The sequence below is a fragment of the Colletotrichum higginsianum genome, chromosome 6 (genome assembly GCF_001672515.1).
Source record: "Colletotrichum higginsianum IMI 349063 chromosome 6, whole genome shotgun sequence".
In the NCBI taxonomy this organism is placed as follows: domain Eukaryota; kingdom Fungi; phylum Ascomycota; class Sordariomycetes; order Glomerellales; family Glomerellaceae; genus Colletotrichum; species Colletotrichum higginsianum.
The window spans coordinates 3990771-4014679 of NC_030959.1; the positions used below are offsets into that span (position 1 = coordinate 3990771).

General features: G+C 45.6%; 4 protein-coding genes across 4 annotated transcripts; 3 read left to right on the plus strand and 1 right to left on the minus strand.

The window, feature by feature from the left end:
- Nucleotides 1-6607: 6607 nt before the first annotated feature.
- Nucleotides 6608-8389, minus strand: CH63R_09558 (ImpB/mucB/samB family protein; the record flags this gene model as incomplete). The annotated part of the gene is made up of 1 exon (XM_018304532.1): nucleotides 6608-8389. One exon carries the CDS (start codon nucleotides 8387-8389, stop codon nucleotides 6608-6610), a length of 1782 nt encoding a protein of 593 aa, XP_018156555.1.
- Nucleotides 8390-10146: 1757 nt separating this feature from the next.
- CH63R_09559 (Secreted hydrolase-like protein) lies at nucleotides 10147-11239 on the plus strand (the record flags this gene model as incomplete). Its single annotated transcript, XM_018304533.1, has 2 exons — nucleotides 10147-10248; nucleotides 10316-11239. 2 exons carry the CDS (start codon nucleotides 10147-10149, stop codon nucleotides 11237-11239), a joined length of 1026 nt encoding a protein of 341 aa, XP_018156556.1.
- A 1442-nt stretch (nucleotides 11240-12681) lies between these two features.
- On the plus strand, nucleotides 12682-14443 carry CH63R_09560 (Aminotransferase class-III; the record flags this gene model as incomplete). The annotated part of the gene is made up of 6 exons (XM_018304534.1): nucleotides 12682-13069; nucleotides 13128-13474; nucleotides 13531-13618; nucleotides 13682-13847; nucleotides 13901-14099; nucleotides 14156-14443. 6 exons carry the CDS (start codon nucleotides 12682-12684, stop codon nucleotides 14441-14443), a joined length of 1476 nt encoding a protein of 491 aa, XP_018156557.1.
- An 8641-nt stretch (nucleotides 14444-23084) lies between these two features.
- On the plus strand, nucleotides 23085-23522 carry CH63R_09561 (EC56 protein; the record flags this gene model as incomplete). Its single annotated transcript, XM_018304535.1, has 1 exon — nucleotides 23085-23522. The coding sequence occupies one exon, from the start codon at nucleotides 23085-23087 to the stop codon at nucleotides 23520-23522; it is 438 nt and encodes a 145-aa protein (XP_018156558.1).
- Between the last annotated feature and the right edge of the window lie 387 nt (nucleotides 23523-23909).

Below are 23909 nucleotides of genomic sequence, written 5' to 3' on the forward strand. Positions count from 1 at the left end.
TAATTAGAATTACTACTTCTTAAATTATTAGTATTCTCTAGCTATATATTCTAGCTTATTACAATTATAATACTTAAAGTCTTATATTTTATTATTCTTCTAAATTATACTAAGATTTATAGGGCTACTATAGTATTTATAAGTAGTACTATTATAATTCTAATTATTCTACTAGTAGTTTCCTCTAGAGTACTTAACTTACTTATTATACTAAGGGTAGTTTTACTAAAATTATTATTAAAATTACTATTAGTATTTCTTAACTAAATTAACTAGAGCTTACTTCTTACCTTTCTTCTTAAATTATTTATAGAAGTAGTTATTAATCTTAATAGTAAATTTAGTATACTAAAGGAAGTCTTCTAAGTAATTAAATTTAATTATTTTATTCTTAACTTTATTCTTTAAATTATTATAAAATATAAAGATTTTAGTATTTTTAGTAAGCTTAAATTAAGTATAGAGTCTTCTAAATTCTACTATATAAGTAGTAGTAGACTTAGTCTAGTATAAGTAAGCTAAGTCTCTCTTTACTTATTGTAATTTATTAGAATTCTAAAATAGGGATTTTAGAGTATTTTTAAATCCCTAGAAATTAGTAAATATATCTCTTACTTTACTAAAGTAATAATTAAGAGTCTTACTATTAAAATATTCTTTAAGGAAGAGCTTAAACTACTAAAGAACTTATTTTTATAGGAAGGTTATAGTATAAATAACTCTCTTAATTCTATTATAAAAGTTTCCTTAATAGAAATTCTAATAGTTTTTAATTTAAATAAGGAATCCCTTAAGTAGTCCTAGAGTTCTATTATAAGTAATAGGAGAATTAAGCTTAAGTTTCTCTTATTTATCTATAAGAGTTTAAATAATATTAGTAGTTACTTAGAGAATTTAAACTTCCTATTAGAATTTATTAGTAAGCTAATTCTTATTCTTAAGCTCTATTATAGTATTATTAAATATAGCCTACATTTATATAATATTATTATTATTCTTATTAATATACTTTTAGAGGTTTCTATAGACTTTCTTAGTAAAATTAAGTTTTTTATTAGAATTTTTAGCTTTCTTTATTTCCTTATTTAGGGATTAAGTAAGTTACTTACTTAAGGAAGTACTAAATTCTAGAGTAAGAGTCTTAAGAGTATTAAATTATATAATTATAGTATTATTACTACTTATTAACTTTATAAAATTAATTTATTAAATAAGAGTAATTAAAGTATTATAATTAACTTTCTATAGTAGTATTTATTAGTAAAAACTAAAGTAATAAAGCTAGGGAATAGTACTATAAATTATACTAAAAGAATTAAGTCTTTAGAGAATATAATAATTAATTATATACTTAATAAAGAGCTTATAATATTAATTACTAGTAAAGAGTATTAAGAGTATTTAAAGGAATAATTATAAAATTAATTACTAAAGAGCTATAGAAGTCTATTCTTAAGTGCATTTAAGTTTATTCTATATATAAGTCTACTTATATAGTCTTTTAGAGGTATTTATATATTTAATATATAAGTATTATACTCTTATTGTATAAGTACTATACTCTTAGTATATAAGTACTATATTCTTAGTGTATAAATTTAATCTTATTTTATCTTTATATAATTTATACTATAATTCTTCTATTCTAGAGGAGTTATCTACTTAACTCTATCTCTTATTTATACAAAAGCTGTACTACTTGCATCCTACTAGCTAAGTAGGGCTCTTATTACCTATAACTTATTAAATTGTAATATAGCTCTACTATATAAATAATATTTATTTATTATTCTTACTACTATATACCTCCTATATTCTCTAGCTACTTAATTAATTAGTCTTTAGCTTATTAAAGGTAGCCTATAGAAAGGAGCTTAAATATTTTAATTATTAGAATAATTCTACTATTATAAGTAAGAGGAACTTCCTAAGCTATTATTATAAAGCTGCCCTAGTAGGAATAATAATTTAGAATATTAAAAGTAAGTAGAAATAGACTAGACTATAGCCTATTTTTATAGTAAAGCCCCTTATAAGTTATTTACTACTCCTATTAATACTAATACTATTAGTATTATTTTATTAAGCTTGCAAAGAGTAGTCTAGAAGTAAGGAGGAAATTAAGGAAAGTAGGGGAACTAAAGAATAGGCTTCTATATTATTTACAGTAGTATAATTAATACTAAGAAAGATAAAGAATCTAACTAGCTAATTAAAGCTATTTATAGAGTTAAGTAATAATACTAGTACTTAATACCTCCTTTTTATAAAAGTAAAAAAAGGCTTTAGTAAGTAGTCCTATAAGCTAGTAACTACTTAGTAAAAACTAGAGCTCCTATAGGCCTAAATTACTAATAATGCAGTAAGGAAAAAAAGAATAATTTAAATTAACTTAAATATTAAATTTACTAATATTAAGGACATTTAGAAGGCTTAAATTAAAGCTAGCAAAAAAGAGGGTATTACAAATGAATCCAGTAAGTCTAATTTACTTAGTAAAGCTGAAAGCTGTATTGTAGTAGTATCTAGATGAAGTTAATAGTTAATTAAACTTAGTAGTTATAATAGGGATAGCCTCATTTATAGGTAGGCGAAATAGGGGGGTGGGCGAAAAGTGGGTGCCTAATGTTAGCATTTGCGACGGCCTCTTACCTATACAGGTGATAGAGCAAACCTGCCTGTTTCTGTTGGCCGAAACCTTACTTAGGGTTTGAAGTTAGTTCATGCCCACTCAAAGTCAATCGAAAACTCAGTGACTTCAAGCTTGGGGAGCCATCTGCTCCCTCTGGTGTTCGTGCCGGTACCCGTCGCGGGTATAAGTCCCTTCTTAGGCGAACCACCCGCTACACTTTTCTCCTCCGCGCGATCTCCAGATCTGTCAGGTCTCACACTGTGGCGATGCGTTCACCTTCGCCTTCTTTGCCAGCCTTCCTGTTTCTCTCCCAAAAATGGCTTCTTTCCACGGTGGCATCTCAAGTCCCTGACGCGGCCAACTTGTCGTACTGGACCATGCCGCCCTGCTTTGTAAGTCTGGAGGGTATCCGTATTCTTTCCTTCAACGGCCTTCAGTAAGATGGTAATACCGTTTGCTAACCATTGCTGGTCATATCAGGCACCATGTCTTCAAGAATGGTGTGGCCGCCCATCATCCGTTCCCGGGATCCTTAACGACACGACATGCATCTGTACGAACATCGCCCACGACGTATTCATGAATGTAAAGGACGACTGTCTCGAACACAGGTCGACTTGCGGTAGCCAAGAATTTTGGAGTACGTCACTACACAATCGAATCTTCAATGCCGATGTGCTTTTTTCTCTCTTGGGTTTCACGTACTAACATCAATTGTCAAAATTTCTGAAGCTGGTTTCCGCGTGGTATGTCTATTGCTGCTATATCGAAGCCAATCTTTCCCTACTTCTGGGCTCGTACTAGAAAAATGTTGGAAGGCTGATTCCCGTTTGTGCGAAAAAAGTACTCAGACAAATGTGGTATTGGCAAAGTGCCAGAAGACTTTAAGGAGCACCCCAGCTATGTACCACACATCGCCGCCGCCTTAGCGGTTGAAACCGTATGCCTGGCACTTCGTGTCGCTTGCAAAATCCGTCATTTCGTGCCATGGGGTCTAGATGACTACGTCCTTGTGGCAGCATACGTAAGACCCAAGTACAGGAATCTACATCACTCTACTGACTCAAACTCTTTAACAGGTACTTACCATTGCCCTTTTGCCACTCAGTGCTATAAGTTCGTCTCCTCTTCAGTGTTTGTTGAAATTTTCGTCTTTTTATAATGGGTAAACCTATGGCATACTCTCCTGGCTGACGCCTGTGTTAGAAGCCAATGTTGGATCGATTTCAAACTATTGGATCCTTAATTTCGAAAACATTTCTACCTTTACTAAACTAAACATAGCCTATAACATTCTATGCGCTGTATCGCTAGGCCTAGTTAAGATGTCTGTTGTCTTTTTTTTCTTGCGGATATTCAACGTCTGCAGCAATAGATACAAACGAGTTTTGTGGGGTACTGTTATATTTATTGCTTGTTTAACGCTTTCCTTTGTACTAGCGCAGCTCCTTATGTGTAACCGACTCTCATGTCTTTGGGAGCATTCAGGTGAACCTTGGCTGGGATGCAAGTGTGCTGACATCTGGGAGGGTGAAGGAGGGTATCCAGCTACAAATGCGGCGCTGGATTTATGGTGTAAGTACTTCAACTCCATCGCTAAATTTCTGATTTCTTTGGAATGCACCTGATTGTTGTTCTGATGGTTTTCCTGGCTTAGATTCAAGCGCAGTCTAACGTTGCCTACAGTGATATTACTACCGTTGAGGCAAGTGTTCAAGACGCACTGGCATTGGAAGCAAAAAAGGCGTGCTGTGGTAATGTTCAGCCTTGGGCTTGTGTACGCTTTTATCCTGGCTGGCAGACAGAACTGTCGTACTGACTCTCTATCAGAACGATGACGACTGCAATAATGAGGGTTGTAAGCGTGCGCGCGCGTTTTACAGTTAAGGGTATGTTTACCATCTTCTATCTGGCGGTTTCTGGGTTGCCACCTGGTAGCCTGCTTAATGAAACAATTATTGACTTCGAAAGGGGCGGACCCTCTTGACCTACAGCTATGGTATGCTCTGGAGTCCGTGACAGCATTTACAGTGTACGAAAGACTTCCCTTCATTTCTTACTTAATACACCTGTTATCCGACACTTACCCTAAGACTTTCTGTTATTCTTAAAGAAAACTTGCAACTCAAACACCTTCAAGTATCCTCTTTCATGTAACTAACATTAATGACAGAGCATGCGTACCGTATATCCGCCTTATGATGATAGGGCAAGTTTTCCCCTACCTGTGGGGGAAAATCGTCGCCTGGGTATTACCGTCTGAGCAACCAAGCTCCTCCCAGCGCACCATCTTAAGACCCCCGGCTATAAGACGGGAAGTAGAAGAGACATCTTCTGTCCAGGAAATAAGTCATCTACAACCTTTCGATGTCGGCGGGCTGTTATCGACGGGGGATTGTCACCAATATAGTCCACCCTGCAAAGACGAGCCTCTCTCTAAAACCGGACTATCACAGACAGTTGAAATGGTCGAAACTGTAGATGGTACAGTCCGTGGCAGGGATGAAAATGGGTGTGCTCAGGTCGATGTAGACCCTGACGCCCTACGGCGATATGGCTTCGTTAACAATGCTTTAGAGGCTAAATCCAGGCTTGCAGTGCTGTCTGGAAATTGTAAAAAAGTAGAAGCTGATAGACAATCGCTTTAATAGGCAAAATAACACTAAGTATTCGCTGACAATACAAAAGAGCCATCCTAGACTAGACCTCCCTAGTTAGCTATCTAAGCTGTCGCTCTTACGAAGGACCAGACAAACAAGCACAGCGCAGAGAACATAGCTGTCATCGTTGTGGTACTGGCGTCGCTGCGACGGGGTGTGTAGAATAGGAGATAGGAGAGTCTAGAAGTGTTGACTTTTGTAATGGCTTCGTCGTTCACGGAGGAAGTATTCTGTGCAGCGCTAAGTAGCTAGAGTAGATCGCACGGTCGCAAATCTCCAAATGTTGTTGTATGCTTCGTCCTGGGAACGATCCGACAGCACCCCTCCCCCCTGTTATTGTATTCTCGTCTACTCTCGCTGCTCCATCTGTACCTGAATTGCTGCAAGGTATTCGAGCCACCTGCTGCGCCCAGCGGCCACACATGTCTGGAGCTTCGCCGAGAGCCAAATTTGCGGCCTGCTGGGCTTCTTCAATCTATGATGCGCCTGATAGACCGCCGCCAGGTACATGATTGCACGACCAGCACGGTGAGACTGCCGAAGTGCCTTTCGAAGATTAACAGCTTTATAAAGATATTCCTCGTGAAATTAGTGACCATTTCTCATGAATCCAGAATGCCACATCTACTCAGCATCATCTAGATTGCCATGTCTAGATAGGAAATGCCAAACCGCATCATTGATACCAGCTCTTCCTGATGACTGTCTCCTCTGAGCCCGGTTCTAATCTCCAGGATCTCTTGAAACTCTTCGCGACATTCCTCTTTTCTTCCCAAGACTAGTAGAATCGTTGTACGTTGAGCTCTTGACATCGTCGTCTGGAAGAACGTCTTGCCGAAATTTCACATACCAAAACAATCATGCGCCGAGACCAGTCAATCGCCATGTCCATGTTTCTTTGTCCCATGGCAGTGATGGCGAACACATGGTATCGACAACACTTGCTGCGGCAAGGAGGAGGGAGAGATTGGCTCTTAGAGTGGCCTAAAGCCCTGTTTGAGGCTGACTGATGGAGCTAGTAACAGTCTGATGCCCTCCAGAGGCTGTGTGACTATCGCGGAAGGGCTCCAGATGGAAGTTTTCCAGCTAATAAGGATGCTAGAAGTGCAAAGCCTGTTTTACAAACAGCAGATGCTTAGCAAAATTGGGCGAGAGGGGAGATTTTGCCTTTCTGCTGTGGCGTTGAACACAAGTACAACAACAATAATAATAACAACTACGATAGAGTGTTTATGAGCACTTCTTTTAGGTCACGGTAGGTGCGACGGCTGCAAAATAGTTTAGTTGGAGACAGTAAAAAGAACGAGTGGCCTAGCTATCTCTTAGGTTCGTTTTCTTGATGTTGAATCTGTTCTGCAACATGCCAATCGAGGTGTTCAAGGACGTCTTCTGGTTCAACAGACCCATTGCATAATGGACACTCATACTGTGATTCTCTCCAAGGCAAAGACGGTGATGTTAGAACCCCGCTACTAGTACCTCGGCCATCAACCACAGAGATGCTTGAAGTGTCGGACATCTCTGTAGGCTCCAAGTGCTCAATTGAGCTACGCATTTTCTTCTTCCTTTCGTTTTCGACATTTATCTCGGGCCCTGAACTACTTCTTCGTCGCCTTTGGGATGAGTGAACTGCGCTGGGAGCAAAAAAGGATGTGATCCGCCCCTTCTCAGGGGCACGTGAGTCCATGTTCAACAGGCTGACAGATATGCTCTGGCACGGCCAAGACTCGCCGTCTGCCGTAAGTGCCGTCAACAAAGCGTACGACAGATCAAAGAGAGTATCCTGGTTAATCATAGTCTGTAACGCGATCGGTGCTTGCTTAGATCTCGTCGGGCCAAACCGTCCCCTGACATGATGGTGGACTGCAATTGTCTTGGGCCGGCGCGGAAAATCCGAACTGACGTCAAGATCGTGAAGCCGGGCCTCTAGATCCGCCGCAAAAATTCGAAGCCATTTGCTAGCTTGCTGCAGGCTTGCCACCGGTGGTACAAATGTTTTGGCCGACAACAGCGATTGAACCTGACATCGTGGGACGACTGCCCCTCTGTCAGCTCCGCGTATAGCTGCATAGACCCGGTGTCCTTGTTCAGACCCTAGCTGGGTTATCATCGTCGCCAGAGGCACCTGGAGTAAGTCGAAGATGTTGTCAGAACCAAGGCCCTGAACGGCTTTCTGGCCCAGCTGTCGACCAAGGCCAGGCAGTGATGTGGCTTTGAGAGCCGACAAAACGGATCCAATGGATTTGGTTCTGATCACTGTCTGGCCGGCTGGCTTCTGCATACGGGATGCGACTTTGGCGAGTAGTTTGTTGTGGCTGACACCAGCAGAAGTTGTGAGTCGCAGTCGTTGTTTGATATGTTCACGGATGTTGCGTACGATGTCGGCACCAACGCTCAGTGCTACGTCGTCCCAGTCAGGAGACTCACCATGGTCGCCTCTTTCTGGTGGGTTCATGACCCTATCCATTTGCCAGTTGAGAGGGTTCTTGACAGCAGGCAGTGGTAGCTTTTGCGTAGAGATGGTATCGGATGTTATGTCGGGAAAACGGTCAAGAAGGGTGCGGTAGACTTGTGTCGAGAGATCGAGGTAGAACTCGTCTACGCTAGCCCTCTCGATTATCGGATCGGGGCTGGCAGGGAAAAGATCCCTGACAAGTTGGATGGTCTTTCGCGACATATGGCGATAAGGGTCCAATGAGGCCTTATCCGTTGTCAAGTGGTCCAGTACATCCTCTCTGTACCTCCACTGGTCATCGCCCTCCCTCCAAGTTGGAATGTGTTGAATTGTGATGCCTGGACAAAGACGGCGAGCTTCATCCACTGAAATTCCTCTCTTGAGACCATGCTGCTTAGCGGGGTAGTTGAGCGCTATGATGGCGTTCCATTGACGAACGGCTAGAGGCTGAGAAGCAGGAAGCCCAAGTCGAACTGCTTCATATTGGGCGTAAAAAGAGTCGTAATCAACGAGTGCGACTACTCGAAGAGGTGACTCTGGCGAAGACTGGGCCAAAAGGTGCAAATCGTAATGGGTGAACTGCGAACACGCCGCCATCGGATCGGCCGAATCAGCCGGGAGTGCAACGTTGGGAGTGCACATTGCTTGACGCTCCAAAACCATTGCTTTAGGACAGTTCAGAGCCGAAGTGAACTGCAAAAATGACCAACAGTCAAACTCCCAATGGGAATAATCAGAATGGACACACAGTCTCTCTATTCCAAGGCACGAGTGGACCCTCAAGGGAAAGGGAGGAGCACGAAACACCTCAAGCAGGTCGGAGAGAGTGGCTGATCTGAGTCAGTGGTTTTCAAAACTGGAGTGAGTCATCGGCGCCGCTTCAAGTTTCATCTAAACCAGGCAGCAGACGGGCTTCTGAGGATGTAGGCAAGCTGACCATCGGGGTTAGATGACCTAACCATTTTAGATGGCTAGCGCAGTAGGTCTAAAAGTAGGGCAACAAATTACTCATTTATAGACGAATGAGTTTGGATTTAATTTGAAATTGATTTTGAATTGATTTCAAAGTAGCTTAGAAATGTAACTAGGTAACCTCTGTGTCTCCCTAGTTTCCTAGTTATCTAGGTCATCTAACCCCGACGATCAGCTTACCTACGTCGTCAAGCCTCTGGATCCCAAGTCATACATCAGAGACGGACAATTTGACAACCATTTTTGTCCGAGAAAATTACGGTCTCGGTGGAATGCCGACAATGACGTCAGCTGCTGTGCGCTAGTTCAAGCGGCCTGGTAATCAGCCGATCGGAGTTGGTTAGTCACATGGGTCCATAGCCGAACCAGATGGTCCTGTCAACCCTTGCAAAAGGGGCATCTCTCCCTCCGCTGACCGCATCGTCCGGGAGTGTTCACTAATCTCCTCAAGGGAGAATATCAAGGGTGATGGGTTTTCACACTTTCTGCCCCTAAACAACGTGGGTCTTGTGAACATGTTAAGCCGAGAGGACAACTACATGTTCTCTTCTCGGTAACAAGCAGAATCAATGTCCGCTATTTCCGTATGATTTAACGTCCGGTACTTCCGTCTGAGCCTCGAGTTCATTCAGTAGTACGCCTCTGAAGCCTCAAGCACAAGATCACCTGTCAGCCGTTTGACAACCTGTTGAGCTGGTCAATTCTGGGAATTGTGCTATGATTCCTCCTTGTTCAAGGGTTCGTCTATCTGGGCCTTCTCTAATGTCTACAAAAAGGCTGTGCCGGCTTGCGATAGGTGCTGGAGTGGCCTGCGGCCTACTAACAGTTGGGTTGTAACAGCTACCTTCTTAACAGTAGGAAGTCGGTAGAAGAGATGTCAACGACTGACGTTTAAGAAAGCAAAAAAGAAAAACCCTGGAAGTATCGGAACCTTTGGAAGCATCAGGAGCATGTGAGGTCTCGCTAAATTTCTGCAGCATCTTGGAAAATGACGAAGAACTGGGACATATCTCATCGACCGAGGCAAGGCTTCAGTCTCCATACAGTGAGCAGGGGAGTAACTAAGGAGGGCCTAACATAATGCTGCAGATATGTAGTACTTCTATTTTCGTGTATTTATGCCTGTATCAAATGTACTGTCAATCTAGCCCTCAACAACTTTGATGGTAATGCTATATAAGAACACAGTGGGAAATGTTGTTGTGCTGTAATTTGAACTGTAGGGTGGAGAGTGGAGATGATGCTTTCCTGCAGTTGAGGGGGCATATCTTCTGTTTCTCTTGGATGGTGTGCGCCTTTTTGTATTTAAACACTCGCGCAGCCACGCTTTTGTTTACGCTCAAGAAGGTTTCAAGAAAAACAATTGACAGCCGCCTAACTTACTCCTCTCAAATTCATCTTGTTTGCCTGTTGTCAGCAAACCCGAAATGGGGCGTTTCAGCTGCCGTTGCTTTGCGCTGGTGTTGGGAGTAACCTCTGCCTTCAGGTTCGATTTTGTGCCAGAACGCACAAGCGTCGCTACTTTCCACGTGGGTGCTTTCAATGTACTCTGTTTTTTCTGTTGGGCTCAATCAACATTAACATCATCCTTCACAGTCAAACCTACCGGAACTGTACTCTCTTCAGGAGTCTCAGCTGCAATCTCCAGAACAAAACTCCTACTGGACAGCTGCCTTCGTCACCGCCACCAACAACCACCAGTATGCAGTCATGTCTCAAACGTTCTTGTCTTTGAGTGGTCAGGCTCAGTATCAGTCTGCGATTCTTGATCTCGAAGACACCAACAACTACTGGCGCACGGCAGGCTCATCACCGCTGATTGGAAATGCAACAATTAAGAATGGCGTGCTTGATATTGAACTCGAAGCATTTGGGTTTAGAGGGGTCTCTCAAGACAGCGTTTCCACAATGAACATGTGGGGTGAAGCAGAGACGCATGCACTGAACATCACCTTCGACTCCTCGCCAGTGCTCCTGAACGCTGGCGTTGGCCGATTTCGGTGGGGAACTGGTGTCACGACGCAATGGTCACTGCCGAGATGCAAGACTCAAGGAACCTTCACTATCAACGGTACCACCCTTGAGATCGATCCTGAGAGGTCCCTGACGTGGTACGATCGTCAGCATGGCTTTGGTGGACCAAGCAATTTCACATGGTTCGGCATTGTTTTCTCGGGTGGTGTGAAAGTCAGCGCCTGGCTCTCTGACACCACGGGACCTTTTGAACAGCAGCTGAGGTTTGCCACCGTTCACGCAGAAGACGGGCTTCACCTCCTCCGGTTGAAGGAAGAGCCGGGAACCAGGGGCCCTTGGACATCGCCCAACACAAACCTGACCTACGCTCAAAGTTGGAGATTGAAGTTCGACAACGGGGATACTTTGAGCATAAGAACCGTCCGGGGAGACCAAGAGAGACTGCTTGCAGCCCCATTCTATAGCGGAGTCGTCGAGGTAGAGGGCAGTTTCTTCGGTCAGCAGCACGGATTCGGCTTTGTGGACATTGTTACAAGTCCTCTTTAGCTGACTGACAACGCCCCTAAGAAGTTCTGCTTGTTCCCGTTACATGGAGCGCCAGGACCAGGTCTTGTATGAGATGGACAGCCCACGTAGTTTTCCGGTCATGGGAATAGCCTTTTCTCTCAGATTTCCGTCCGCTTCTTCGCATTCTGCTTTGAGGCTAGGGACATGTAGAAGTATTGCCTCAATTTCTAGATGGCCTCTATCAGAGTTCTCACTGGTCTATAGGAATTAACATGGCTGACACGAACATTCCTGTTTCTAGATTCGATTCAGCGATCACGAGCGAACATCTAAAGCCCTAGGCACCATCATTAATCTCAATGATCTGGCTATAATTCTGCAGCAAGTTCAGGCAGTTCACAATGGTTTTTATTATGACTCCTGTCATGTATGGGCTCCTTAACTTATTTGAAACTCATTTAAGCTTTAAGCCTGCAGGCAGCAATCAAGCAAGTCAAACCTTATATAGGAGAACCGGCTAAAGAGCTCCTAAAAAGAGATTCTAAATCTTCAAGTTATAAAGAGCCAACCTAATCTTTCGCTGCTGTAGATGAATCTTAGCTCACAATGTCATAACCTATAGCGTCATAGCCTGTAGCGTCTAATCTGCCAACCAATTGAGGATGTCCTGCTTGCACTTTGTAGCCGAAGCTCTATTCCAGAAAGCAACCTTTTGTTAGTCAATCACGTCCGGAAACACTACGTGGGAGACAGTTTGCATCAGTTATTTCCTATGGATTTGCAATAGTACTTCCTCAACCACTAGTGCTACAATGAAGTGTTGATCTTCGACGTGCAACTTAAATACTAGAGTAAAGGCGAAATTTAAGTTCAAAGCCCTTCATCAATACCTATCTCCCTTAAGAGGAGACCTAGATAGCTGATTGTATCATTCTAAGGCTGTCTCCACACATCTCTCTGTCAATCCGCGGTTTTGCTTGATGGCAGATCAAGGGAGACAATTGAGGTCGGATCACTAATCTTCTCTGCTGAGGTATGACACCTGGAAGAGAGGGATGGAGGATAAGTGGCTACAAATCGAGAAACAAGACTTTTTAATAACTTCGGCTATTTCATATCTCCCCTCTTAACAGACTGAGAGCCCGATGACGGCCTTGTCTCCGCTCTTGCGGGGAAGGCATTCTTATCGACTTAAACTGCATAACTAGTGCCAAACCAAAAGAGGTGATTGGACCAAGTCCGATTCAATACGCTAGATACGCCAGATACGCCAAATACGCTAGATCACGCCGTGCAGAAACATGCGACACGCGGTGAACCCAAATGATAAGAAAGTTATCTGATCCTCTAACCTAGCCAACTAAGTGTAGACGTCTTAAATATCCAGTCCCTCATCGTAGCTGCTTGACTCTGGATCCTTAGTCCTGCATCTTGTCGATTTCACCAAAACTTTATTTAATTCACCAAAAAATCGCGCTGAAATGGCTAGTGGCTCCCACGGGGTCATCAAGACCATGTCAAAACATGCCCCTGTCGATAACCCCGCGGTTGAAACGGCAAAAGCAACCCCTGTTGTCAGCGCTGTCCTTCATCGCTCATTGAAGAAAGCACCGCCACAAGTCGTCTCGGCAAATGGCAAATACTTGACTTTTGCCGATGGCCGAACTATCCTTGACACAACATGCGGTGCAGCCGTTGCATGCATAGGCTCGAACAATGAACGAGTAAAGCGAGCGATGGTCGAGCAAATCGACAAGTTTTCTTACTGCAATTCCATGTTCTTTGGTCATGAGGTTGGAGAGCAGTTGGCGACCATGTTGATTCAGGGCACTGGGGGCGCCATGTCGAAAGCCTACTTCATGTGTTCTGGTAAGATACGGGAGTGGTCTTTGCGGTTTGGAAGAAACCTGCTAAAAATTGGCCACAGGATCCGAAGCCATGGAGTCTGCCATGAAACTGGCACGGCAGTACTACATGGAACTATCTCCTCAACAGCCCAAACGCGTCAACTTCATTGCCAGGGAAGGCTCATATCACGGTACGACACTGGGTTCGCTTTCGATGAGCGGCCACGTAGCTAGGCGAAGCCTCTTCTTGGATCTTTTGCTACCAAACATCGCTAGAGTCTCGGCTTGTAACGCATACCGTGGAATGACGGAGGGTCAGACCACCGAGGAGTACGTTGCGCAACTAGCGGATGAGTTGGACCGCAAATTTCAAGAGTTGGGACCCGACACAGTGTGCGCATTTGTTGCTGAGCCAGTCGTTGGCGCTGTGAGTCTTGGTATAAGAGAATGGCTGTGAGTGCTCGTGCTGATTGCGAAGTGCAGGCTTTGGGATGTGTCCCAGCTGTTCCTGGGTACTTCAAAGCCATGAAAACGGTTTGCGACAAATACGGCGCTCTTCTCATCTTAGATGGTTAGGATCTGGCTAGATACAGAGTCCCCCCTTTATTCAATCAAGCCACTAACGTGTTTACAGAGGTAATGTCTGGCATGGGTCGCTCGGGCACGTTGCATGCATGGCAGCATGAAGATGTTATTCCAGATATACAGACCATCGCGAAAGGACTTGGAGGCGGTTACGCGCCAATGGCTGGCATGTTGATCAACCACCGCGTAGCAAAGGTTCTCGGGGATGGCACCGGGTATGTTTCCACCACACTTCGGGCACACAACAAGACCGCTGATGGAATCAAAGAACTTTCTCTCATGGGCACACCTATCAAGGCCACCCAGTTGGGTGTGCTGCAGCACTAGAAGTGCAGCGCATCATCCAAGAAGAGGAACTCGTTTCAAATGTTCGAAAGCAGGGAGCTTTGCTTGAAAAGCTTTTGCGCGAGCATTTGGGTGACCATCCCTATGTCGGCAACATCAGAGGAAAGGGCCTCTTCTGGGGAGTAAGTTCAGGAACTCCTTTGCAGATACGCATGGTTGGGTTAACCCTCGGTTATAGATTGAGTTTGTTTGTGACAAAAGAACCAAGGAGCCATTCCCACGGTCAGCAGATGTTGCCAATAGAATCTATCTCATGGGATTCAATGAGTTCGGAATAAGTCTCTATCCCGGAACTGGGACAAAAGACGGAGTTCTAGGCGATCACGTTCTTCTTGCGCCTGCATACACAAGCACTAGCGAAGAGATTGAATACATTGCTGCAAGAACTAAAGATACCGTCTATCGAGCTTTTGACGAGCTCAGCGCTAGCACTGCTGGTTTGGAAAACTGCTTTGTTTCACAGTAGATGTATAGACTAGTAAATTTCACCATATGATTCTCGAGTCTTTGGGTTGAGCGACGACCACAAATACATATTCTTACTCTCGTAATGTTCATTTGAATGCCACCTTTATGGAGAGTTTAGCAATACCTAGGCAGCAAGAGGAAAATAGAGGAACCTCCGGTAAGGTTCTCTGACCGAATTTGAAGGGCTTGATGGCCACTGCGGGAAAATATAAAGAGGGCAGAAAATACGGAACGAACACTGGCTTGCATCTTCTCACTATCAACAAAAATGCTTAGATCGAATCACTTCGCATCCGTTTCCCGAATCCTTCGGCCTACTACACTCTTTTGCCGTCATGATGCAGCTCCCATCTCACAGAGCCTTGCAGCATATCGCCATCCAAGCAGAAAGCATTAGAAATATTCGCTGGACAAGTCTTCCACTAGAGCTCCGACGCATGATGCTACAACTTTTAGCCGACGTCTTGACTTCTGAAGAACTCCCTCTCGCCATCTACGCAAGCGTTTCGAAAGAATGGCAGAGCTTTTTCGAACCGTTGCTCTGGCAAAAGTTGACCTTCCGGCCCTGGACTTCAAAGTCGAACTTTCAAGGCTTTCGCGAGGCTATCCAAAGACATCACAGATATCTCATTAAGACCATCTCCCTTTATCTGAGAATGGAAGAATATCGTTGCTATCGATGCCTTCGGGAGGTCGGAGGCCAACATACAATTATCGAGAGAGAGAGGGTACTTTTTGAAAACTTGGAAGAGCTCCTCTCTATTCTTGCTCTCTGGACCGAAAATATACCCAAAAGTGGTATTTCGCTTAAACTAAAGGGTATCTTGGTTCCGAACGCGGGCGATCGGAGGTTCGTATCTAGGCGTGGTCGCCGTCGCTGTATCCACCGTCGATCACCCGCCATCCTGGATCTATTCGCGGAAATCCGTACCATCAACAGTATCATCAGCAAGCAAGGGCCTGTTGAGCTGGTACCTAGCATCACTGCGATTTCCATCTGCCAAACACTCTCTTGGAGCTGTTCCTCTATCTTACTCTTTCAACTCCGCGACAGCTTTCCGCGCCTTCAGCGACTCTATTTTGAACAACAGCTGGGAACGACACAAACCTTCCAACAGGCAATCGGAAATAGATTCGCATTTTCAATTGCACATCGAGTCCCGTCGCTGCAGAAGCTATCCATATGGGAGTCTCGGTCCAAATTGATTTCTGAAGCTCAAAGTCAAAGTGACTCCAAGCAAGCAAACGGGCCAGCAGCAGTGCTCGAGACCGCAGTCCCCGCCAGTTTTCATCTTAAGGAACTAGCAATCACATCTGTCATCGACGCAAGAGATTTCTTCTCCCACTTCAACTCTTTAATCTCATCGGGCGAGGCATTACCTTCTTGCATGCTTGAGCGACTAGTTATCAGCTGCCAACTTGGGCGACTGCTTGTTAGTCCTATAGAGGTAGATTGTCTACTTGTCGCAGCAAGTCAAGCAGCTACATGCATGCCTCATTTAAAGGTGTTGGAAATGTGGACTCCTGGTGTCGGAGAAGGCTTCCTTTTCAGATACGAGGTTAAGGAGAGCGAAATCAATCTCACGATGGCTGCGACTTGGCAATTCGACATCATGTCATGGCAACATGGTCGAGGGTGTAAGGTTTTACGAGCTTGGGAGGAGGTAGCGAGCCGACATACAGACCGAAGATTCAACTGTGCCATTAAGAGCATCGACACGGTGGCTCTACCCAAGACGTACAGTATCTGCAGGCGTCTGAAATCTTTCAGACTCATTCGAAAATGGAGAAGTCCTTGAACAGGTAGAGTTCGAATCCATTCAAGTAGGATCCGTTCTCGTTGTCCTCTTTCATCAGTCTCAGGTCCACGTCTGCAATCTGAGCACCGCAATTTCAGTTGCTCCTCTATCACACCTATTATTCGATTACCAGCATCACCATTGTTACTAACATGTTTGAGGCCTGCAACTTGATCGACTGCACGGCTGACAATCGAAGGCGAGGAAGCAGCGTACTGCCAGTTTAGGGAGACGAATCAGCAGGGATCTTGCGTGCATGACTTTCTTTTACTAGCTACACTGGCTGACGTTTCACCCTTGCGAGAAGAAAGCCGAACCACCGTCGTCGCAACGGCAACGAACCAGACCCCAAACACCGAATTGATGCTATCATTAGACCAGTTCTCCTTCTGGCTGGTCCTTGCCTCCTCTACCGAAAAGTACATCGATTACATTAACGACACAAGCCAAATCGCTGTTCCCTCTTCCGACCCCCTCTCCAACGACCACTTTATCGAGTTCCAGCGTCTGGGTCCCTTTGAGCTCACTCACATGGACAACATACAGGCTCTAAGTACCATTATGCTGGCCCTCGCAATCCAGCAATTACGTGCAACAGACAATGGCAGGGCATTGAAGCGATACACTGATGCGGTCGTGGCGGCCAGCCCAGGGCGTCGACGAGAGGGAGTGAGCGAGCGAGATAGAGATAGAGAGAGGTTATTTGGACGGTCGAGGACGGAGCCATGACCGATGCTGTCGATAGCGAGAGTCGCAATGCTCCTGACCAAGTGGACATCATCAAGACATACGGCACGAGACACCAGTGGAAGACGTGTGTATTGTACAACCGTCGCCCTTGCAATGATTCCCGATAACGACTCCGTCATAAGACCCGTGCCTGCTGCCGTCATCGCCTAATAAGGCGAACTTCGGCTCTTGGAGTGAGACGGCACTCAGAGCCGGCCCGCGATCTCGGTCCCGGTGGAGGCGGCTGCAATGATAGACAACACTGTCACTCTGACTAACTTTGTCTCTTACGATTCATTCACTGAACCTTTGGTCTGAGATGTGTGACTTGACCCATGTATCGCTGAGGGTATAGCCAGCGCCGCTTGCATCTCCTGGGCCGTGGTAAGCGCCCCAGGAGAACCGCCAACGAAGAAATATGGGCCTGCCTCGGAAACACCACTTGGTTCTAGCGCCCCTTCTAGGCTCACTGACGTGCCTGGGTTAAGAGGGCGGCGCCACAGTCCGTCATTCCCGCCATCACGGGTGGGGTAGTTGTCGTTAGCCCGCGACCAGGTAGTAAGATTGTCAAGATCGCGGTCAGTACTCGCGCCCTTGATTGGCATTTTGAAGACTCAACACCCAGTATCCGTAGCAATTGGTCCTCCTCGCTTGAGGCCTTTCACTCGTTGGCTAGGAGACGATGTTGGTTGAAGCCGGACACGAAGGGGTTATACGAAATGTCCCATCGTCCTCCATAGATATCGTGAATAGCTTAAAAAAAAAAAAGCTGCGTAGCCATGCTCCTTGGATGACTGCTATAGAATTTGCAACTAGCGGAGTTTTCTGAAAATGTTCGCAAACATACTCTTGAGAGGATTCGTAAATGGCTGCTCGGGTTTGCATACCTCGACATCGTCGACACAAGGCAATCGAGTTGAAATATAAGATTCCAGGTCATGAGTCAGTTAGTCTCTGGATTCGTGAAAGGTGTTTGGTGATTGACAGTGTGTAAGCCCGAGTTCTTGGTGAACTATGCCATGTAAGCAAGATCCTCGACTTCACGGCTAGAAGCTAGACAACTCGTACAAATTACAGTTAAGTTTGGGTTGTTCTCAGTCTTCTCTCTTGATCTCTCGCCTGTCGACTGCACTGGTCACAACTTGTTAGTTGACCATCTGACGTGGTGCCCTTGATAAGCGTTTTTCCCTTCAGCAACCGTCACATATGACCATACCCACTGGAGAACTCGGGATCCCGTCCGCTCTCCCATAGATAAGCCAGTGAGGGCCGGATTAGTAGTTGGGTCGGTGACGACCAGCGAATACATGGTGTTGTACGTTTTAGGTGGATCTATGCGTCTTTTTTAGTTGAGCTTTCTGTGCGTAGGTGGTTATGTGCAAGTCATGCTTAATTCACCCTTTCACCTGTGTAATAAGTCAGGGTGCTAGCAATAAGTAGTAGGGGCTATTACATTAGGTAAGTACAGTACTGTAGGCTACTTCTCTGTGTATTCGCCGATGTAACTATAGCAATAAAACAATGAAACTGGATTGAATGATAAATAGTTATACCTAGCAGATTGAAGTAGAAAAGGTAAACCCCTAAGAATCCTTCAGCTATTAAGCTCTTTTCTTTTCTTAGTATAAATACCCCACCCTGAACGACATACTACAGCGCTGCTGTGAGATCAGTTGCATATCTCGATCGAAAGCCCGAGACTTGTCAGCTTCTCACGGAATGGAGTTTTGCAACTCAGACCTGATGGCAAGGATATATGCCATACAAGTCAAGGAACTCGTCATTATCTCAGCGCCGCCATCAGTAAGAAGCACAGCAATTGTTTTAGATATTTCTTCCCGTGTAATATACAAGCTCTTGCTTAAGGTCGTAGTCATTATGTCCATGAAGTCGTTCTAGTTTCTCTGTTACTGTTCTGCCTAGCTTAAAAAATGTAAAACCTAACCCACGTATTCTCTAACAGCAGCAGCCCGGCGACGCAGCACTTCCTATTGCTCCGACAGCGACGCGGACGCAGACAACCCGGGCAGGGGCGCAATAACACAGTGGATGGCCTCGAGCGAAGCAACATGATCGATGCACTCAAATACAGTGCCAATTGTGCACAGCTAAGAGAGACGCGAGAAATCTGGACTGATGGCCATGTTCGGATAGGAGCCATCTAGACGGCGTGAATAATCCAGAGGGCCGCCCATCTGGGGACTACTAGGTTTGTCGGCTCTGTCATCGGCGACGGTCTCGTTGGCAACTTGAATCGTAGTCTCAGATGGAGGCCTTCAGTATCACTAGGCTGTAGAGGACGACAGCAACGAGCGGGAAGTTGTCGACGCTGTCAGCAGGGTCGAACCGCGTTAAGACTTTGGCATTGTAGTCGCCTCTTTACGGTCCTTTTAGGCCAGCAACGCAAGCTAGGCCGCGCTTGGTGGCCAAGTAGACTCCTAGGCCACCCTGGCAGAAACTTCCTTGGAAGACGCCGTTAGCATATTTGATGAGCCAATCCTAAGGCGGCAGATGGCTTGACTCTAAATAAACAAGGGTGCCGCAGATATGCTGTAGAAGTACTAACTTTGTGAGAACAGAGTGATAAATGTGAAAGGTCGCGCTCAAGGCGGACAAAAGGTGGACAGCAGATATGTCGAGTACCGTAAAGCAAGGTCGGCGGTGGGTTGAAAGTGTACGTCGAGGCGGTCGCTGGGAACGAGGCATTGGCTGCGCGATGGTGTAGGTGCCGCTTACGAACGGTGCAGCTCGGCCGGCGTCTCGGAAACGGGTTTCGGCTTCGATCTGGGATGGAGGGGAGTGTGCTTATCATCTCTAGTCCAACATAACTCTTCCTAGTCGATTGTAGCCAGCGTCAAGTGGACTTTCACACCTTATCTATCGCCGTTCACGCAGCCACCGACCGATCGACAGACCACTCCATCAACCCATCCATCCACCCAGCAGCTTTTGCCAGCTTGCTAGCATGTCCGTCGACAGAACGGCCTTCCATCCAAGCGAGACGTGCAAGAGAGCCAACTACGCATCACAAGGGTCGGCCGGCAAGCAGTAGGCAGCGGCTCAGACAGAATTGAAGTGGCAGAAGTGCCTTGGCCAGATACATAAGGAGGCTCATATTGATGTAGTAGCTTAGTCGGAACTGTTTCAATCTACTACTGAGCAGCAAAGGAGGCGGGGCAGAGCCGGAATCTGCCCAAGGCAGGTTCCTCTGCAGCCTGCTTGACGACAGGACGCGAAATGACGTGGTTGGTGATTGCCAATCGCCATGCGCTGCGGCGTCTGCGGCAGCATCATCATCATGATTGCCTGTCAGCCTATCACGCAGCCAGTTCAGTCAGACATTGGCTTCGAGCCGCAGGAGTGCGATGGCGCAAGATGTGCTCCTATCGCATCATTGGTCCTCTCATCAAAGCCAACCACCCTCTACCCCTCAGTTTTATCGGGTTTCCTGCCAGGATAGTCTATGGTGTCTAGGCGTTTCTTTTTAACGAGTCGCCAGAGACAGGTACGCTCAAGGCTAGCGGACCAATACGAAACCTCATGGTATTCCTCAGTACACTATGGCCTGTTGCTGGGTGGGAGAGACTTTCGAAACGACGATGGCCGAGCCTACCGTTTGGAATATGGCCCTGAGAAGGCTTCCGAACAAGATGGCCTAGTACGTGCCCGATGCATGGGATTATCCACCATCAGAGCGAGACACGTTCCTCTGTTCCGCCTTACAACGCCACCGGGTCAACGCATGCTTTGTTACTCGACGCCGAGGAGACATTACCAACGAGTTGAGAAGAGGCTAATTCTGGGAGGCTCGTAGCAGATTGCAATAACCTTCCGCGATCGACCAAAGTGATTTGGATGGTTTACTAAGGTTGTTCTGGTGGTGGGCATCCATAGTTTAATTTCAAATGAACCAGACGAGGAGAGAATGTACCAGAAACATCAGCGGTTCAAGAGTCCCAGTTAGCTAATGAAACATGTACGTATGCTTTGGAAGCTGCACAATCTCCTACATTCCCTTGATCTTTCTCAGGGGTCTGCCCTGTCCCTGGTTGAAGAAGCCCCCCCTACGTCTCGGGAGTTCTCTTGCATCAAAGCATAAGTGTTCTCGGCGTCATAGGAATTTGAAGAGTGTTCGACAACCCAGCAGATAGTTATATCTTGGTACTATCGGTAGGAGAACATCTTCTAGTCTGAGTAGTAAGGCGTCGCGGCGCGGTACAAGGGCCATCGACGTTGAACAATGACACGAGCGATTCACCAAGGTCATTGTAATGTGATATCTCTGAATCCCCGAGCATCATCACTAGACCTATATGTTTGTTGACGCTGTTAAGTCCCGCCGGAACTGGATCATACAGCATATCATCAAGATTCCTTTCGTCCATTTGCTTCCGGATCGATGTGTGCCGTCATCGTACTCTGCAGCAGACGTTGCAGAATAGGGACCCTTCTGTGGCGATTGGCGGAACTCTTCTGTAGGTACCATGCGGCGTTGCCGACTAGCGCTCTCGTTATTCTTGCTATTCGAACCTAGGTACGTTGATCTCTTGTCCTTCAGCCGATCTACTCAAAGCTTGCCCCTAGAAATGACTTACTGTAACAGCCAAAGCCGGTAATACTCTTCGCCGTTAAATCGCGCTTTGCTAAACCGCGACGTTGAGAATGTTCTCTAGCCCACATCCATGTGCGCGAAAAGATTCGGGCCAACCTCTTCTGGAGGGCCACCAGCTCCTGTGGCAGGGTCCGACACAGTATTGACCTGCAAAATTTGCCGGATACCATTCGCAGCGCCTTGGGTGAAGGGCAATCTGCGTTTCTGTGCTTCCGTGTAGAAAAGCTTATTGCACGTAGCTTGCAAGGAACAACAGGGAGGGAATAGAGGCTTCCAATTCTTAAGCGAATACGAGTATCTCAAGATTGTCGGGAGAGAATTTCGGGTTCGCTTTCGGCTTCCTGATAGTAAAGTACAACAAGTATGTATGTGCTAAAAGTGCAAAAGCTAGGAGAATAACTCATTTTGCATTAGACGATTGATGGAGACCGAACTATCTGAACGATATGAAACCGTTTTTTGCACACAGCTGACTTAGGTCCTGTCTCATGTTAATAATTATACCTCAGAGATGTACAAATCTTTTTCGTGGGCTGAGCGGCTGCGCAAAGAAAGTCTCCACAGGTTACCCATGTAAGCGGCATTGTTGCGGACTCCGGCCTGTAAGTTTTTAAATTGTCTGGATACAGGGCTCACTGCACGCCTAACTGCTAGGCTGACTACAGAGACCAAAGTCTGAATAATAATTCAAAAATTATTACAAACCTCTAGCTTTAACAGTCATAAGGTTTTAGAGTAGCCTAGCCTTAGGGCACAAAGCTTATATTGCCCTTAGTGGCGTTCTTTAGTGTATTTTGTACCCCCTGATACAGTACAGAGGAGAGTGGGAAGACAAGTGGACTATGGAGCCTTCTTGCTGTTAATTGAATAGTTAAAGGCCTCTGCTGCAACGTTCCACCGTGGATTGAACCATCTTGCTAACCGATTGTCGAGAGCCTTAGAACAAATATGGTGAGTGATTCGCATTGACTTTGAAATTGTAAAGACTTAAAAATAAATTCTAGATGTTGTTAGCTTGAAGACACTGAGGAGAATAGCCAGAGCCAACTGTACTCTCATAGGGACAGGGAAGATTCATTGGGCTTTCGGCATCGTAAAACCTTAGGCTCATGGACACATCCGAATTGAACAGATGAACTGAAGCTATGACTACGATCGTCTCAACTCGAGTCATAGTCAATGCGCAACACGAGGGCCAAGCCACCTTGGTTAATACAATGCCCCGCGGCAGGTGGAACGTGCACAACTCTAAAAGCGAGGTTACGGCGCTGAATTGTTGTTCTCTGCGCATTTGGTAGGGCTAGCACGACTCCACTTGATCTAGAAACCCGAGAGCGAAGCCGAGAATCATAAGCTACATCCTGCTTCTGTGGTCATTACAGTTTTCTGATTCACACGTAGCGCAATATCTCTCAGACAACAGCCTTGTAACAGGGTCTAGGACTCACTGTCTTCAATACTCGACGATGGGTTCAGAGAAAGGGGTTTTTAGACTATAAATGCCAGAGATTTCCTCCTTTGATTTCACATCTCATCACTCTCACCATCAGTATCACAATCACTACCAGTATCAACCACACTCACTACAAACCCTATCACACTTCTTTTTCAACCAACCAACACCAGATTACCAAGATCTTCCTATCAAAATGCAGTTCCTCAGCACCCTCACCATTACCATGAGCGCCATGCTCTCTCTCACTGCTGCGGGTCCTCTCTCTGTCCGCGCAGACTTGGATTGCCCCGAAAGCTATGTCTCCTGCGGAAAGGACGGCACCAACGGCGACGGGGGCAGCCGATGCGCGGCGGAGTGCACCTACCTGGGCGGCCCTACCTCGCTGGGCCGCTGCACCAACTCGTGTCCCTCCGGATACTACCCGGACGCTTGCATTAGCGGAGGCGCTTTCGACAGGCGCTTCAAGTGCACTGAGCTTTAAAGGGTCAGTCCCTATCATCATAACAAACCCAGGGATCACAGCTAACACTTTCTTTCACGACTAGAACTTTCTGGAGTCTAGACTGCAGTATAGTCACTTTACACTCGAGTTTTCTTATTGTAAAGTGATTTTATAGTTTATGTTTGAAAAGTTTCTATTCCTAGGCACCCAGAAGACAAACAAAATAGAAAATCTTACATAACCTGAAATACCATAGTCCTCCTCATCGTTTTACTGCTGCTTTTATCCTAGAAACTCTAGATTAAACATTGCTCAAAATTCGCCACAACCACATCGCTTTCAAAAGTCATTCTCATTGATCATCCATATGGAAGCTCAGCCCCTTGCAAAAGCTGCTAATTCTGTTTTCTGTGACTCTTCGCTGAT